We start from the raw sequence: 18,070 nt of genomic DNA, 5'->3' as shown, positions 1-18,070 counted from the left end.
TAAAGAAATGTTTTCTCCTGATAATGACTGGCTGCAAGTTCAAAACAAATGTGCAAGTGATTGTGCCAGCTGAATAGGCAGAAAAAAGCTGCATCATACTTGTCTTGAGAATAAAACTGGTTGGTGGGGGGGAAAAACTTAATTGTCCTTACCGTAACTAGTGAGCTGCAAATATTAGCTCTAAAACACCTTTGAATATATCCCAACTTTTCCAGGAAGACAGTACGTTAGATGCTGTGTTACTGTTAAAGGCATCGAAGAATCTGGTAAGGAAATAATCTGAAAGTATGAGCCAGGCAGTCATGGTGTCCACTACATGAAAAACTTGATGCAAAGATAATGTCTCTCAGGAAAGTGTAGTGGATGGGCAGGAAGTAAAATGAGAGATTGCTAGTAGGAAGACTCTGAACCAGACTTTGGAGAAAGAGAAGCCTAGCACACCATGTTGGAATTGGCAACTTTAGAAGAATTGAATACTTAATGGTTCTACAGCACACCCAAATCCACTGCAGTATATAAGAGTTACCCAAGGGAAGACTGGTAAAGAACTTCAGTGTGTGTCCCGAAGACTGCAAATACATAGAGATGGGAAGAGATGTGTGAAGGGATTATGTTTCAGATGAAAATCGAGGACAAGTACCTGCCAGCATGAGAAATTGCTAACCAAATGCAATTAATGCCCTTGCTTATGTTGGGAGAAGGTTTTTAAGAAATAGCAATTCATCTATATAGTTGCAAAATTAAGCTATATTGCAATGAAAAAATATTGAAAATTATTCTGAAATATTGGAAAGGTATATAACAATAGCACTATATCGCTTCATAGTATTTTACAACTCCCAACAAGCTGGATCCTCATTTTACCGACCTCGGAAGGATGGAAGGCTGAGTCAACCTTGAGCCATTGAGAATCAAACTACTGGCACTCTGCAGAAGTAGCCTGCAATACGCTGTACCACCACAAGATAATTGTTTCAGTTCCCATTTATCAGAAAAGCTGCAGGAAAGCAGAATGGGATGAACTGTTGTTCAAAAAATTTAACATAATATGTTTAAATGTTTTTTTCAGCAACATCATTTTCCTTATGTATGTTACTCATAAAAGGAAAGGTAGATTTGGGTGCTGAGAATTTGATCATTTCTTGAGATGATATTCCCTGCTTTATTTTAGAAGAAGCATTCAATCCTGTTAGACTGTCACTTAGCTCTCAGTGATATTCCATGTGTCAGGCTAAACCACAGGTCTGCAACCCTCGGCTCCGGAGCCGCAAGCGGCTCTTTCAGCCGTCTCCTGTGGCTCCCAGTCCTCTGCCATGTGCAGTTCAAAAAAAAAGTGGGACTAAAAAAGTTCAACCAATCAATTCAAATATGCAGGGTAAGTGCATATCTCACCTTGGTTCCACTCTTCAGTCAAACCCTGTTCTGCGCATGCGCGCATGTACATGCATGTGCACACATTTTTTGCAGCTCCCAGTTTTTCCTTTTGTGAGGGAACCGGTTCTGAGTGGCTCTTTCACTGTTTCAGGTTGCTGACCCCTGGGCTAAACTAGCTGCTGATGGAAAACATTTATTTATTTATTTATTTTAATTCCATTTATAAAGAAAGGTTGCCTACACTGGTAGTCCTTGACTTGTGTCCACAATTAGGACTAGTATTGCCACTGTTAAGTCTGTATGGTCATAAAGCAAGATGTCACATGACCACAACTATTTACAATGCAACCCCCTCCCCAGGGGGTCATTATTAACCAGTTGTTAGTTAAGTATTCATCCCAATCCAAGCCATTGTGGGCTTGGTCACCCCCAGCTGAGTTTCAGCAAGTTAAGGAATTGCCTCCAAAACACAGACACACACACACACACACACACCTATCTCCCCCTCCCATCCATACCCTTCCAAACACCCTGTACTCTGACCTGCAGGGCAGAAAGCAGCCCCAGAACTGCACAGTTCTGGAGATGCTTGCCATGCCCCAGGAAGCCTCAGCCAGCCCAGCAAGCATTCATTTGCCCAGCTGCTAGCTTACAAAATGCATCCAATGTGATCGAAATTCAGGGGCTTGGCAGCTCCACCCGCACTTATGACCACAGGGGTGCTTCAGCTCCCAGCCACATCAACTCGCCCATCTCTGGGCCAGCCTGCTTTCCGCTGCCTTTGCCAGCCCTGGGCTTCCCTAGCCTTACACTCCACTCGTCCTATTGCCCTATTGCTTTGACTTCCACAACCTGGCAAGAAACCTGCATGCAATTTGGACTAGGCCATTAGAATGGCCTCAGAAAGAAAGGTTGATATGCCCCGTAACTACTTTTGTAGAGGGCTAGGCTGGATGTGCCTCGTCAAGTAGCAGGAAGACAGCAAAGGTTAGCTGGGGGTTGCAAAGCAAGCAGAGCATGGGGCTGGCTGAGTGCAGGGCTGCCAAAAAGGCAGAGATGGGGGGGGAGTTGAACAGGAGGCAGTTTCTTACCAAGGCTTGGAGATGGAAGGGACGAAGCTGGGAATGGGTTCTCACCTAACATCTGATGGGATTTGGCTAACAGTGGTGACAGAGACTACCGGGATAGCCATCACTAAGTAATGTGGTCATATGACATTGCAGTGAATGATCACATTGCTTAACAATGGAAATTCCAGTCTCGCTTATCATAGCAACTTGAGGACTAGCTGTATTCAAGTTATGTAATATATCAGTCATTTGTATCTCTGCTTTACAACATTCTTCTACACATTTATGACTGTCTCCTCCAGTGTTGGTTTTCAAATAAATTCACTTTTTTCTAATGTTAACAAATACTTTAGAAATGAAATTATAAAAATAAGAGATTTGAATTAAATTCAGTGTTAACTAAAACTCACTTTATTCCATAATTAACTTGTTAGAGAAGATGTCACCTCTGAATTGCATGAAACAAACTTCAGAGTGTTGGGTAGTGTTTAAGAGCATTTTTATTAAAAAAAATCCAAAGAAACATTTATGAGTCTCTAGAATGAATAAATTTATTGTCTTTACAAAAAATTATTGTCTAAAAATATGGGGATACAAAGAAACAAGGTATTTGCAGTCAGATGTCTGGTGATCAACGGCCAGTTTGAATAAGAAATATCCAAATGCACAAAAACAAAAGCTTTGTAACGTGTGTTAAAGCTTTTAACCAAAGAAAAATATTGTTTCAAGCATGTTGCAAGAGTTCAAGATTCTGTAGTTAACACTGATTCATTCTTATCACTGGAGATCGATAATACCACTTGTAATAGGAGATGCAGCATGATATGATCAAAAATCAATACACTGAATCATTGTTATAGGCAAATTATATACGAAACATTGTCTTAGTACTGCAGTGTCTAAGGCACTTTCTGTAAATGTCAATTCTTAGCTAGGACAAAAACAATACTAGCTAAATGCATTTCACCCAAGTGAAAGCTGAAAATGGGGAGAGGGTAGCTCCACTGGTGTGTTCATTTACAGGCAGTGTCCATTTGCTACCTCTAGCAAATATATACCGATGGGAACCAAGAAAGCTGGCAAGAACTTCAGCTAGCACTCCTACCCCCAGCCTTTCAGGAAGAAAACAGTTGCTTCTGGGAGAAGTCATTCAACTTCCACGCTGAGGCTATCCAACTTATATGGAATATTACTTCAGACACAGAATCATCAGCATCCTATCCAGGTCAACCGACTATTCATGATGTCCGGAGCAGGAAGACGTCAGATTGCCAAGGTGGTTCAAATGCCAATTATGTAGAACAAGCAGCCGGCTAGTTATAATGTGAACTAAAGCTCCTCAGGACATTTTCAAAGTCAGGTGACCTTGGGTCAGCCACAAGCTCTGGCCAATAAGTGGGGAAGAGAAAACCCACAGGAAGGGAGTGCCACTGCTAGGTAGCTATGCATGCATAGCAAAAAGGCATAGCCAGCTGCCAGAGTTTCTGCCTGGGACAGAGGGGCAGACCCGCCTATCATTCAGTGCCTTAGAAAAATGGCTTTACAATGGATACCTTGAAACAAAAAAGCACTGAACAGAGATATTTTAATACATATAAGTAGTGGTACCTATATCCAAAACAGTTTACAATATGGCAAAGCCAGACAGCAGTAGCGCTTTGACTGACCTGCGATACATGACCTAAATGCTATGCCAGTTTTGCCCTAAGGCAGATCTAGCTGGCCACAAAGCAATTTGGTGGCCGGTTAAGTTCTTCTTTCAAACGTATGGAAAGAAGCCGCACTGTGGGAATGTTGGCAGTTTAACGTAGCGGGGAGACACTACTCAGTTTGGGCAGCTTGAGATTCATTGATATCACTCCCCTTGCTCTCTGCGTCGTCGTCCGAAAGTTCCAGGGAAGCTCCTTCAATGTGCAGTTGGCGCCTTCCAGATCGGCTGGAGGAAAAGGTAAGCGGGCCGCCTCTCCTGCAAGACGATACAGTAAGTGACTGCTGCAACATGAAGTGCCCCCCCCTCTTTTTTTAAGGAGAAAAGCTCTGAAAAACTGCTGTAAAAATCGACCATACACTAAGGTCTCCTCAGCACAGATCGGGGGGCCCCTCCCCCGACAACTTTTGTTTTTAATCACAACCGTGTGCTCCTACGTAGAGGTCACAGCACTAGGGTAAGATGGAGCTAAAGCTACAAAATCTTCATCTGTGCTTATAAATAGCCAAGGACATGTTATGTCCCTTACTGAGCAGCTAACTTCCAGCATATGGAACACAAGCTAATTAACAAAACTTTGGAAGCGTGACACCCCCTTCTCGTGAATGAAGGCAAATATACGTGTCCAAGGATAATGCTGCAAGATCCAATCTGGGTTGGTCACCAGGACCAGAGGTTTTGTCTTCCGAATTTCTGGTTTACTAAACAGCTATTTTACGTCAAAGACAATGAGGACAAAGTATGGAGAGAGGGGAGCAACTGGAAATGAGGATTAATCTAGTCTTTTACGGCCATTCATTTCTGATTCATCTTTTTTTGAAGTTACACAGTGGCATACCCCCAAACTCCTTTGCTCACCTGAGTCTGTTCTTCAGAGTGCTGACCTCTCGGCTAAGGCCTTCGTTGGCTTCAGTAGCATCATCTAATTCACGCTGAAGTTTACGACGTGATGCATTAGCACGTGTGGCTTCCTCCTCTGCTTCTTCTAGTTGGCGCTTCAGCTGTTTCATCCTAGCATTAGCTTTCTCCATCTAGAGAAGATCACCAAAACAAGGGATTAATGAATCACCGAATAATGTTCCACTGCTTGTCATGCCATTCAACCAACTAAGTGGCCTGAACTCCTGAAGATTAGGAACTTTTTGATTTGTAATGTTCATGTCATGTTTTTAGGGATTTAAAGTGACTATTCTGATGCCACCGGCTGCTCATTTAGTAATGGCAGGAAAAGGTACCTCCACTTCAGGTAATGTTTGGTAGGGGCTGCGTATCAATTTGATACATTTCACTGCTAAGAGGCCTAGTTGTAACATCCACACATAGCCAGATGGAAAAACATTCTGGTGCCTAACCTAGCTCCTTCACTTTTCAATAAAACTTACTAACAAGACTCTTGCTTCTGACAAAATTGGCTGCCAGGGATTTGACGCTAACTTTCCTACAAATTTTGTGGAAGAGCCAAACTAAAAAAGTTGCAGCCATGCATGCTTTTCCATACAATAACAAAAACAAATCAAACTCCATTTCTTTTCCAAATTCTAGCACGCTCGCTGGTCTGTGTTAGATCCATATGAATCAGGCCATTTCCACAGTTCAGGGAAACTGAACTCACGCCATGCCTTAAAAAGGTGCTTCAAACAACTTACTAAATATCTCTTTTTGCATAACGAGCAATGGAAGGCAAGCTTTTCAGTAGCTGTGGTTCTAAGCTGAGAAGGCAGCTTCTGACCTGTTCCTTGTATTGGTCTGCATGTCGGCGCTCATCTTCCACCTGCATAAATACCTCCTTCAGCTTCTTCTCAGTGCGGCGTACTAGCTTATTGGCTGCTGCCCTCTCCCTAAATAAATTAACGAAAGCAGAAATAACACTTTTGAGAGTAATTCAGTTATTGGATTTCATGGCTACCCACAGAAAAGGTTTATACTTAAATAATGCTTAAATATAAAAACAATAAATCTTATGTTTGGGGGAGGGAGGAGAAAGGTTGTGCAACTTTTGGACCACAGGTATCTAATTATTTAATATTGATCTTTTCACTTTTCTACAAATACAGGTAGTCCTCGAGTCCCCGGCGCTGAAAAAAGTGACTTATGACCATTTTTCATACTTACGACCATTGTAGCATCCCCATGGTCACGTGATCAAAATTTGGATGCTTGGCAACTGTGTCCCAGGGTCACGTGATCCCCTTTTGCGACCTTCTGACAAGCAAAGTCAATGGAGAAGCAAGATACACTTAGCAGTGTTACTAACTTAACAAGTGCAGGGATTCACTTAACAACTGTCTCACACAGCAACAGAAATTTTGGGCTCAATTGGGGTCGTACGTCGAGGACTACCTCTATTAATAAAGTTATATGGAAAAGCTGAAAAGAAATCGGGACCAAAGTAACCCTTATATCAAACACCTATGTTCCCTGTTGGAAATTTGTTTTTAACTAATTTGTGGGAAGAGGAAGAAATTAGTGTTGATAGACAAAAGTATCTCCATAATTATGTCCCTCTGAAGTGAGAAAGAAAACAGCATGGAAGGACTTGTTCTAAGAAGATAATACATTTTTTAAAAACACCTCATTGGTTTCCTATTTTAAGCAAAGAGGAGATAAAATCCACAATATATATTTCCACAAAAATAAAGGAACAAAAGTGATTTTAAGTCTCTCAAAATTCTAATCCCATCATCAAAACTTTGACAACGTATCTGGTGAATCATTTAGCTTACTTTAAAAAGATGTTGAGCACTAGAAGCACATATATTTGTCCTAATTTGAACAAGTTACTTTCTATAAATCATACTTCCTTCTTCTGAAGGCACCTTTTTTTGTAAACACTACTTACTTTGCCTCCTGCTCCAGCTGTTCTTCTAGTTGCCCAATCTTTGCTTCTAGTGCTGAAATGGTTGCCTTGAACTTGGATTTGACTGAGCCTTCCAACTCCTGAAGCTTAGCTTTCAACTCTTTGTTGTGCCGTTCTAACTGCTGGCGAGCATTCTCGCTCTTCTGGGCGGCACTCCGCTCTGCAGCCAGCTCAGAATTCAACGTGTCAATCTTTAGGAAGACAGGCACAGTTATTTAGATATTATCGCCCCTTAACTGGAGAAACAAACAAGATGTTCGACCAAGACCTGCAACCAAAGAGAGCACCTGTAGAGTGGTTTTGCGGAAACGGTCATTGAGGAGCTCCATGTTGCTTTGCTCTTCCTCCAGTTCCTCTTCCAGTTGTGCGATTCGGGCTTCCAAGCGACGCTTCTCATCAAGCAAGGCAGACCTATAGAGACATGGAAGCAACAGAAGGAACTACAAATTTAAGCCAGGAATTATCCCACTATAATCAATTCTTACACTGCAACAGGTATCAACATACATCATTTAGGGCCTGCGGTTGCTGAAATGTTCACCTAAGCCAACTTACTTTCCAGAGGCACTGTTGGCAATTTCATCAGCCAGCTCATCTCTCTCTTGCTCTGCATGTCGTCTGCCTCGTTCTGAAGCTGCAAGTTCCTGAAAAGATATTCGCATCTCAGAAACCTTGGCCAGAGAGGACATCTTCAGGCATTTGATAGAGAGCTACTGTAGTATTCTCAATAGCTCAAAATTCAATATAATTGCTGACATAAGTACACTCTTCTCCAGTGCTTAACTATCACAAACATCCTGTGCAACTGGGAACTAGTCCCTTGAAAAACGATCCAATATATTTTAACATGTATTATTATAATTCAACAGACTTTCTGATCATGTTCCAAATTTTAAATATTCTTATCTGAATTGTAGAAATATGTTCCTTTTTTTTCCAGAATTCTATCTTACAGAATAGGTACTCTAAGAATGGGCAATTTTTCCAGAATGAAGCACTTAACTTCATACCTCTTGAAGTTGAAGAATTTCTGCTTCAAGACCTTTGAGCTTCTTTTCATTTTCCTTTGACTGAGCAAAAATTTCATCTCGAGATGCGCGAGCCTCTTCTAGTTCACGTTGATAATCTTTCATTTGAGCCTGGAAGGTTTGAAAAAAGGGGTTTTCCCCCTGAATCTTGAGGAGCTAAGGACATTGTCTCAGTCTAATCTATAACACCCAGAGTATAGTATCTATTATTATCACAAAGTATATTCACCTAATTTCTCCCTTTTATTAAAGAAAGATTGATAAATTTTGCAGAGAGCATATTCATAAATTTAGAGACGAGCTCCCTTGTCTTTTCAGATTTTAAGAGTTGCTTTGTTTACCTGAAGTTTGCGCAACTGCCTGATGGCTTCATCACGGGCCTTATTTGCTGCCTCAATCTGAGCTTCCAAATCTTTCAAATCTGCTTCCATTTTCTTCTTGGATGCCACAGCCAAAGCCCGCTGCTTTCTTTCATCTTCCAATTCTGCTTCCAGTTCCCGGACCTACAAAATTAAGGACGCATGGTAAGATAAAATTTCTGAATTCAAGATTAATCATTAGTTGAAATCAATTAAAATGAAGAATGAAGTTCCAGAAATATATCTCTGAACTTATTTAATTGTGCAGTTAAAAATATCAATTGTAAGTTCCTTGATGCTCTGTAAGAAATTGTATAAAGGAGGGGAAAATAACATTTTAGGAATCTATATTACTTTTTAAGGAAAATAGCCTGCCAAAATAAAAACTTATTAAAACTGTATTTAAGCAAAACTATCAGCCATAATTGTTAACTTCATACTAAGGTCAATATAGCATGTTTGTTCATGATACACCTGCTTCCAAATTAAGACAATGAGGCCTTGTATAATCCTATTCATTCTTCAAAGAAAAACTAAATTTATGATTATGCGAAAAACAAAACCCCTAGTCAAGCAATGATAATGGCTTAATAACATAATTGCAGTTATTTTCTGAACTGTTTTGAGTCCATGAATGTAAAGACATTGTTAAGGGCTATTTTAATTTCTCAGAATCAGAAGCTGAGGGGTCTAATCCATCAAACTGCCAACCTTAAGAGCCAAAGGGCAATCAACTACTTCACCTTGTGTACCTAGCAAAGGTGATTTGCGTAGCCCAGGGGTCTTCAAACTCAGCCCTTTTATGACTCATGGACTTCAACTCCCAGAATCCCTCAGCCAGCATGCCTGGCTGAGGAATTCTGGGAGTTGAAGTCCGTGAGTCATAAAAGGGCCGAATTTGAAGACCCTGGCTTAGCCTTTTGAAGAGCAAGGATGACAATGGTCCTAAATGAGCCATGCCTGTGGCTGGGCTACTTAAGAACAGCTGCCAGAGAATGGAAACAGCTCACCAACATTAGGCCTGCATTGTTGTATCCCTGCTTCCTGCTCTGCTCCTAGCCCCTAAGCAATACTATCTTAGCTGACTTACAGTATTATTGGGTACTGAATTCCTAAACTATTGCTGACCATGCCTGCCTTTCTTCTCTTTTCCTAAACCCCCACTACCCTTTCTTGCCCCATAGCTCGTCTCCTTTGGAATGACTGCACTGGATTCTGTGCTGGTGTACATGCTGCACCCAGCTAACACGCACAACGTCCCATATATATTGCTTAAGATGCAACTCAACAATAAATTGAATATGACTCACTTTGTTCTATTTCTGCTTATTCAATTCAGTTTTGACGTGTTCAGAAAAAGAGTGTAGGTAGTATAAAGATTAAGGTTGATAAAAGGACTCTCAAGGCTACTGCAGATGCCTGGACATTCTGAGGCTGAATAGAACACACCCACCTGTTTCTGCGATGCAAAACTTCATACAGACTATATAACTAGAGAATCTATATAGATATACAGAATCCCTAACCTATTTATTACTTTTCTGGACTATATTTCAAATTAGGAGTGTTCACATATAGCACTCAAACTTATGCTAGATACCATGCTTCTAAGTGCCTCACAAGATATTCTTCCTTATATTCTTCCATGGAACTTCTTTGGCATCAAAAGGGATTTGTCATACATCTGGCTGGGGAGCACATTTCACCTCAGGGACAGGCAAAATATTGTTGGCAAGCATCTCAAAAATGTATGCCCGCAGCTCTCTTAAGAGATATCTCACTGTGTCACTGAAATTCATTTTTTAAGAACTATAATATGTGGCATATCTCCTTTTCAGGATGTTTTTTCTGGGTGTCTGATTTTTATAAAGAATGTTATGAGTTCTTTATTTTCTAGATCAAAACAATATAGCTTTTTTCTAGATCAAAACAATATAGCTTTTGAGCAGTTGCCAGCAGAAACTCTGCAGCAGAATGTGACTTGTAGATGAAACAGGAATCTCCACTTGTTTTACAAATTTAACTAAAATGAACATGTGTTCATGAATTCATATTAAATTGTATATATCTTAATTCACCTCAGATATAGATAACATGCTATATGATGCATTAAAGAAGACCTAGCAAATGTGTATATATCTGGTAGGATTTGAATGAAAACAGGTTATCACAAGCATCTAACAAGTATACATACAATATGAATGGATATAAAAATCAAGATTGCCATCCATTCCATCTCACAGAATTTCTGATACAAATAGAACATGAGTTGTTCTCTCAGAAAGACTTTTGTAAAAGTGTCCCATCAAAATTGATTTCATGGACATTTATAATTATCAGAATTTCTAGTCAGTTAAGATTTAAGACAAATTAAGATATGCAACAATTTGTTTTTCTTCCAAAGTGGTTAAAATAACAGGTGAACTGTAAACATTTGGAATCTGGAGGTTTTAATTATTGCTTGTTCAAAGGAATGGACTAATGACACATATATACATGGGAAACATGAATGGATACAAATGTTCAACTACATGTTGGTAGCAGGGGAACTTTTGCTTCTAAAAATTAGTAGATAAAAGACCAATTTTAAGTTTAATAAAACTCTAGTGATGATTCAACAAATCAGAAGGGTGTATATAGTTCACCTGAACCTCCGATCAACACCAAATTTATACTACTTAAAGCCTTACTTGTTTTACTAAGAGTCTCTTCTTCTCCTCATTCTGCTCATCCCTTGCTTGAAGATCCCTCTCAAACTGGGCTTTCATGGCTTGCATGTTCACTTCCAGGCGCAGTTTGGCATCTTCTGTGGCTTGCAACTCATCCTCTAGTTCTTCTAACTGTGTTCGCATTTCTTCCACTTGCTGCTCCAATGTACGCTTGGATTTTTCCAACTCATGAACCTACAAAGTAAAACATACCCACCTTTGATATTACCTTGATAATGGCAACAGAATCGATGCAAATGAGAGAGAAAATCCTACAAATCCTACTCCTAACAATTACAAAACTTAGAAGTTTACTCGGGATGAAATGCAATGCAGCTACTAAATCACATACACAAATGCTTTACAACGGCCCCTGTCCCATTTCTCTGCCTTCAGGGAGCACGCACACACAAAAACACTCAAATGGAAAAAGAATCTGACGGCTCTGTGAATAAAGCGAAAAACAAAAAAATCTCAAATGCACACAGGCTTAAAGGTAAAGGTAAAGGTTCCCCCGCACATGCGTGCTAGTCGTTCCCAACTCTAGGGGCTGGTGCTCATCTCTGTTTCAAAGCCGAAGAGCCAGCGCTTGTCTGAGGACATATCCGTGGTCATGTGGCTAGCATGACTAGACGCCAAAGGCGCACGGAACGCTGTTACCTTCCCACCGTAGTGGTCCCTATTTTTCTACTTGCATTTTATATGTGCTTTCGAACTGCTAGGTTGGCAGAAGCTGGGACGGGTAACAGGCGCTCACTCCGCTATGTGGCACTTGGGATTCGACCCGCCAAACTGCCGACCATCTGATCGACAAGCTCAGTGTCCTAACCCACTGAGCCACCGAGCCACACAGGCTTAACACCAAGGCAAATACTTCGGCTGTAAGCAGTTTACAATGCAGGAAGTTGTTGACACCTGTTCAGACACCTTTTATTTTCAACACTTCAAACTCCAGATTCACATAGGCTATTAAAGTAATTCCTCTCCCCCCCAAACCTTCAGCATTATTTCTGATACTGCAAAACCCTAATTACACAACTCACATTTTTGCCGACATCATCTTTGGAGCTCATCAGGTCCTCCATTTCTGTTCTGAGTTGCTTGTTTTGTCTCTCAAACTCTTCCTTTGCCTCCAGAGCCTCCTCCAGGGCTCGTGCCAGAGACAGTGCTTTGGTCTCTTTTTCTCGTGCCTCAGCTTCAGCACGATCCCTTTCTTCCGCATAACGAGCAGATATGTTCTTTTCTTCTGCCAACATCTATTGATTTCAATAGGCCAAACATGAAAATTTGAAATACTCACTAAGTCCTTTGCTTTGAGGCATCCATGCACAGAGTGGCACCTATTCTCAATCCCCCATAATGGTCAATGCTTGGTCAAAGCTTATCTCTGCTTTTATGAACAAAATATATCCATACTTCACAGATGGATAATGAAAAGTACCCACCCTGGTAGATAGGTACATTATAGAAGTACACTCTTAATATCTGCAAATATGAAAAGCTGATCAGGAAATAATGAACTGCCCCTTGTAACCTCCAGAAGAAAGCAACAGAATTTAACTAGTAGCATACCTGATCAAATTTCTTCTGCTTCTTCTCCAGGTTGGAAACAATTTGACGTTGATGATCAAGGTCCACCATTAAGTCATCCAGCTCTTGTTGAAGGCGGTTTTTGGTTTTTTCCAACTTATCAAATGCCAATGCTTTTTCTTCTAAACGTTGGGTGAGAATTTCCATGTCCTTCAACAGTTTCTTCTTACTCTCCTCCAGCCCTTCAATAGTCCCTAGGTCATCATCAACCTTCTTTTTGGCATCAGCTAACTACAGTACAAAAAAATAATAATAACTTTTTAAATAAAATTGGTAAACTAACTTTATGGCTGCAGAACACAGTCTAATTCACCCTAAGTGGTTGGTCCAGTAATCCATACCAAACCTCTACTATTATACAGAAAACAAGAAAGTGTCTAGACTAGAATCATTCCTTTTAATATATCACTTTTCAAGAGGTGGAAAGATATATTTCAAAAGTCTATTTTCATGATGTGATAAAGTACTCAAACATTCAGGTCCTTAAAGAAAGTCTCAAATGATAAGAGACATACATACATTAGCTAAAATAGCATAGGCCCAAATTTACGTTCAAATATATACTACATTACTGATGAGACAAGCTTGACTTCTCAAGGAAAGTTGCTCTATTTTTTGTTATCAACTGGTAACCTTCAGCAAGGGTTCAACTTTATTATCCTGTGAAAATTCAAAAAGTAATTTGTCAACCCAATCAAAAGTTTACAGATGATTTGTGATTACTACTATATTGGAAAATAGTAAGAAGCAACTAGGGAAAAGCAATTTCAATTTCAACTAATCTCACATAAGCCCAGGTCAGAATGAAACGCTATACAAAATGATACTTATGGTTTTGCCTGTCATGGCTTCTCACCTGAGACTGCAGAGTTATTACATGCTTTTCCAAAATCTTCCTTGCTTCTTCCTCTTCTTCCTGCTGCTCTTGCAGATTGTTCTTCTCTTCTTCCAACTGCCGAATCCTGCTACTCAAATTCAGTTTCTGGCGTGTCTCTTCTTGCAACAGTTCCTGTTATAGGAATAAAAAATGTACACACGTTTTACCACTTGGTCTGAAATAAGTTTGAACTTAGTCCACTACATCTATTTTTTCAATAGGATATTTGTTTGCTGTGAAGAGATCTTAAGCTGAGTAAGCACAGTTCATCCTGGTTGACCTAAAGACATTAAGTCATTCTACTATAATTTGATAATGATGCATCATGCCAGATCTTAAAGCAGTTAATTAAAAACTAGTACTAAATTTAGAAAGGTCAACTGGTCAAATAGAAAATGCCTCAGACATCAAGTTATTCTGAACAAACAATATGGTATTAATATTTTTAATAGCAGTAATCCCAGAAAAGATGAAAGAGCACCTTAAAATCAGCAAAATTGGTTACAATTTCACAGCCCAGAATTGGAGAATTAGCCATTATTATTACTATTATTAGCCAAAGATTAAAAAAACCTCAAAAGCAGGTTGAAAGTGTGAGCATAAAAGCTTCATACCAATCTCATGACATAAAGGAGCTTTTAGGTATCAGGAATTTTGTGATCAAACTACTGCAAAAAAAAAAAAACCACCAAGGGGGGGACTTTTTCATGTGTACATTAGAAACATTATCCTCTCCTCTTAAAAAAAGAGAGAAAAAACAACTAGTAATTTCTTCCCTATAATTTAAACTAAAATTAAGTAAGGTATTAATGTTAAGAAATCACCCAAATAGTAAAAAAAATAATGAAAACCATGTTGGCAGACAAATCTGTGATGAAAACTATTGATCAAATGGAAGAAACAAACTATTACTTGAAACATGAAGCTAATTTATAAACATATATTAAGATACCTTGAAGATATATTAAGGTGTCCAAGGATAAAATATAAGTATTTTAAGCACTACATCCCAAAATTGTAGATATACCTGGGTATCTTGTAGCTGAGAGTCTAAATTTGCAGCATCTTTGGCAAATTTTATGCCTTTTTTCTCTGCTTCTTCCAAGAGACTTGAAACATTGTCCAGTTCATTCTGAAATTCAAAGAATCTAGATATCACACCAATATTTAGCATGTAAGGATGAGTATTTTTTAGAGATATAAACAAAAACTCAAGATATCCACAGTAGTGTTATGGGACCTTAAGGAGATTTTGAAAATGCTGGCTATTGCTTTTTAGTAATTTCTATAGTTATTTATATGGGACTCAACTTGAGAAAAAAGGAATGTTTGCAATTTTCAGTTTTTCCCCATGGTGTTTCTCAGTATTTAAATTCACTGCATTGTTCTGACCCTTAAAAGAAGGACCAACAGATCTTTTTATGCTGCCATTTTACAATTATCCATTTGAAGGCACTCACTTTTTAGGCATATTTGCTTCAGATTCTGCAAGGTTTTCCGTTCATAATTCACCACAAAATAGAATATTTTAATTATGCATATCATATTTAGAATGGAAGGATTCCAATTTAATTACAATAAACTGGATTTGACTGGTGCACAGTATTGTAAGTACTTTCTGCATAACTGCTAGTTGTATATTCAATGAAGGTTACAGCTTCAAACTTAAATTGGCAATGACTTTTCAAAAAAGAAAATCATACTAGGGAAAAACAATGCATTCCTTTGATATATTTATAGAAAAACCTAAAGGCTTTACAGAAATTTTTTTACGTTCTCCTCCTATTGTTAGCTTATCAATTATACAGATTTGTGTCTGCTGAGTTTCTTGCAATCATGACTTAATTCTGCAATATTTTTATTGGTACTATATTTGCTAATAAGAGTATATGATTAGAAGAGAACACACCATTTGGGATAAATGCTACTCACAAAATAGCACTATTAGCACTATTTATACACATTTTTACATACTCCTTCATTTTAAAAGCCTGTACGAACAATCTCTATATCAAAAATAGTGTGTATTTTACACTCATATTTTTATAATTTTAAAGTCAGATAACTGTATCAGCAGAATGTAGCATTATTCTCACTCTTAATTTATTGAAATACTTTCTCAAAACTCCATTGTTGTTTATTTAGTGCAGGAAAGAAGGCATACATTGAGAATGTGGTCTGCTACAGTGCTATTCCCAGTGTTAGAGTCAAAGGATTTTGTTTGGAACTTCATTTGCTTTCAAGTTTCAAGAACCCTACTAAGAAAGAACACACATTTTGAAGCCAGAAATCTGCATTTAACTCTCCGATAGTCCCAATGCAAAACTGTCACTAGCAGCCTGCATTCCCTTAATTCTGAAACTGCCACTTCAAATAAAACACTGTCATTTAAAATATATATGCAGTGATCAAACAAAATGATTTCAGAAGAATATGCACAGCAACATATTTTCCAATGAACTTTTTAATAAGTTGTTACATTATACCAAAGAGCTGCAAATTTAAATCTTTACCTGAAGTTTGTTTGCTTTTTCTGCCAGCTCTGTCCTCAGCCTCTCTCCTTCGGCGACTTTGGCCTGCAGTTCCTGTACCTGACCATCTAGCTTCTTCCTCTTGTGTTCTGCCTCAGATCTAACCTGCTGCAGAACTTTCACCTCACAGGCCAGCTCTTTGTTATCTGTTTCCAAACACTGTTTGTTCTTTTCAAGATTTGCTTTGAACTAAAGAAGCAAGAAAGCCAGTTTAGTGCATTTCATCAGAGGTATATCAGAAACATAATACGGCAACTAAGCTACAACAAATTGCATTCAAAATGCCATATATTAAACTTTCACAAATTCCGTTCTTGCCTCTGTCACTGTTTTAGCTCTTTTCATACATAGACTAAATAAATTTTATGGGGCATGCAACTTAGGTATAAATCTGTACTAAGAAATGTCAGCAGAAAATTGTTAGTGCTTCAGGAGTTTTGAAATTTAAAATAGTTGTATGATTAAAGCTAGCATAATATAACACTTATAACAATATCCTAGAATTGCAAGTTTGGAAACTATAGTGCAGCTTTTTCTCAATTAAAAAGTGCTCCTAGGCAGTTTAAGATGTACTATATTCTGTTATATATATATATATCTGGAAGACACCAGCCTGAAGATGACGAGTGGGACCTCGTCGGTTTCACATTCCAAAAGATATTACTTGATGTGAGGGGGAAAAAGAAAATATTTCCATTTAATATAATAAATCGTGTGTGTCATTATTTTCTACTTTTCTTACATAAAAAAAATCTATTTTAGTAAGTTTCCAATTAAAAGTCTCTGGAGACTTCACTGGAGGCTTTCATGGGTTGAATGCAGCCCTGAGGCCTCCAGTTGTGCATCTCCAGTAATCTATCTGATCAAAATTAGATGTTGTTCATAATGACTATAAATCACTATTCAAATACAGCGTAGATTACAAAAAACTTGCCTTCAGATATATAATTTAAAGACAGTGCAGGCTGCAAATAAATATGGAGATCTATGGTTAAAAGTCATTTTGAAAGGTTAATTGTAACTAGAAAAGTTTCAAATTGGAACTATTTCAAATTCAAAAATCTCTGCAATACAATTTATGTTTAAAATTCAGAATTTTGAAAGTGCTTTTAAAACAAGAAGCAATCAAAGCAGTCTGCTTTGAATACAAAATGGGTCCTTCAAACTTGAAATGACTTGAGTTTGAAGCACTCTGCATATAGCTAGTTTTAAAATATGCTCTTTTTATACCGATGTCCTGTTTTGCTTCAGTAGATTTTCACACCTACATAAAATTCATGGGAGATTTTCCCATTCATATGAACTTCCTCGTGCTTAAGTGAATGTTGCACTCACTCTTTTGGCCTGTTCAAGCTGTTCTGAGAGCTCTTCCAAGGCTGTTGCATGCCTTTGTCTAATATCCTGAATTTGGGCTTCATGGTTCTTTGTTTCTTCCTCAAGGGCTTTCTTCAGTTCAGCAACTTCCTGCTCACGCTTTGTCCTAAGAGGCAGCCAGCAAGACAAAATTAGCTTTCAGCTTTCTATCATTTTTAAATGGAAAATAAAAATATAAACCACAGTAACACTCTGAATTAATACTAGAAAGAATCCAGTTTGGACTCAGCCTTCCATCCTTCCGAGGTAGGTAAAATGAGGACCCAGATTGTTGGGGGCAATTAAGCTGACTTTGTAATAATGCCGCTTGGGGTGGGTGTGAAAGCCCTAATAAGCAGGCATATACATAGAATGAAGGCTACTGCTAAGCTTGTAAGCCGCCCTGAGTCTTCGGAGAAGGGCGGGATATAAATGGAATTAAAATATATATATATATATATATCTAGGTTTGGCTGTTTCACTATATTCCCTTCCCCAAGAGTTTCATTATAAGGGAGACACTTTTAAATACAATGTACTCATATTTTTCATTAATTTGGAGATAAATTTATCAGAAGTAAGGTATGAAGCGATCTAATTTTACTACAGGCTAAT

General features: G+C 38.6%; 1 protein-coding gene across 3 annotated transcripts in view; it reads right to left on the bottom strand.

The window, feature by feature from the left end:
- Positions 1-2,986: 2,986 nt before the first annotated feature.
- MYH10 (myosin heavy chain 10) overlaps positions 2,987-18,070 on the bottom strand; it is a gene marked incomplete at its 5' end in the record, with an annotated part of 84,334 nt that continues 69,250 nt past the window's right edge. For all 3 annotated transcript variants that reach the window (XM_081318318.1, XM_081318316.1, XM_081318317.1), the window contains 15 exons: positions 2,987-4,410; positions 5,011-5,183; positions 5,882-5,990; positions 6,992-7,200; positions 7,297-7,420; positions 7,565-7,653; positions 8,020-8,148; positions 8,379-8,540; positions 11,087-11,299; positions 12,148-12,360; positions 12,677-12,925; positions 13,551-13,703; positions 14,599-14,703; positions 16,085-16,291; positions 17,438-17,582. In XM_081318318.1, coding sequence (XP_081174444.1) covers positions 4,266-4,410; positions 5,011-5,183; positions 5,882-5,990; positions 6,992-7,200; positions 7,297-7,420; positions 7,565-7,653; positions 8,020-8,148; positions 8,379-8,540; positions 11,087-11,299; positions 12,148-12,360; positions 12,677-12,925; positions 13,551-13,703; positions 14,599-14,703; positions 16,085-16,291; positions 17,438-17,582 — 2,425 coding nt within the window. In that variant the 3' untranslated portion in view covers positions 2,987-4,265. The remainder of the gene's footprint in view (positions 4,411-5,010; positions 5,184-5,881; positions 5,991-6,991; positions 7,201-7,296; positions 7,421-7,564; positions 7,654-8,019; positions 8,149-8,378; positions 8,541-11,086; positions 11,300-12,147; positions 12,361-12,676; positions 12,926-13,550; positions 13,704-14,598; positions 14,704-16,084; positions 16,292-17,437; positions 17,583-18,070) is intronic.

This window comes from Vipera berus, assembly GCF_964194415.1.
Source record: "Vipera berus genome assembly, chromosome: 2".
Classification (NCBI taxonomy): domain Eukaryota; kingdom Metazoa; phylum Chordata; class Lepidosauria; order Squamata; family Viperidae; genus Vipera; species Vipera berus.
Note: the sequence above shows the minus strand (reverse complement) of the source record. Positions and strands in the feature narration are given on the sequence as shown.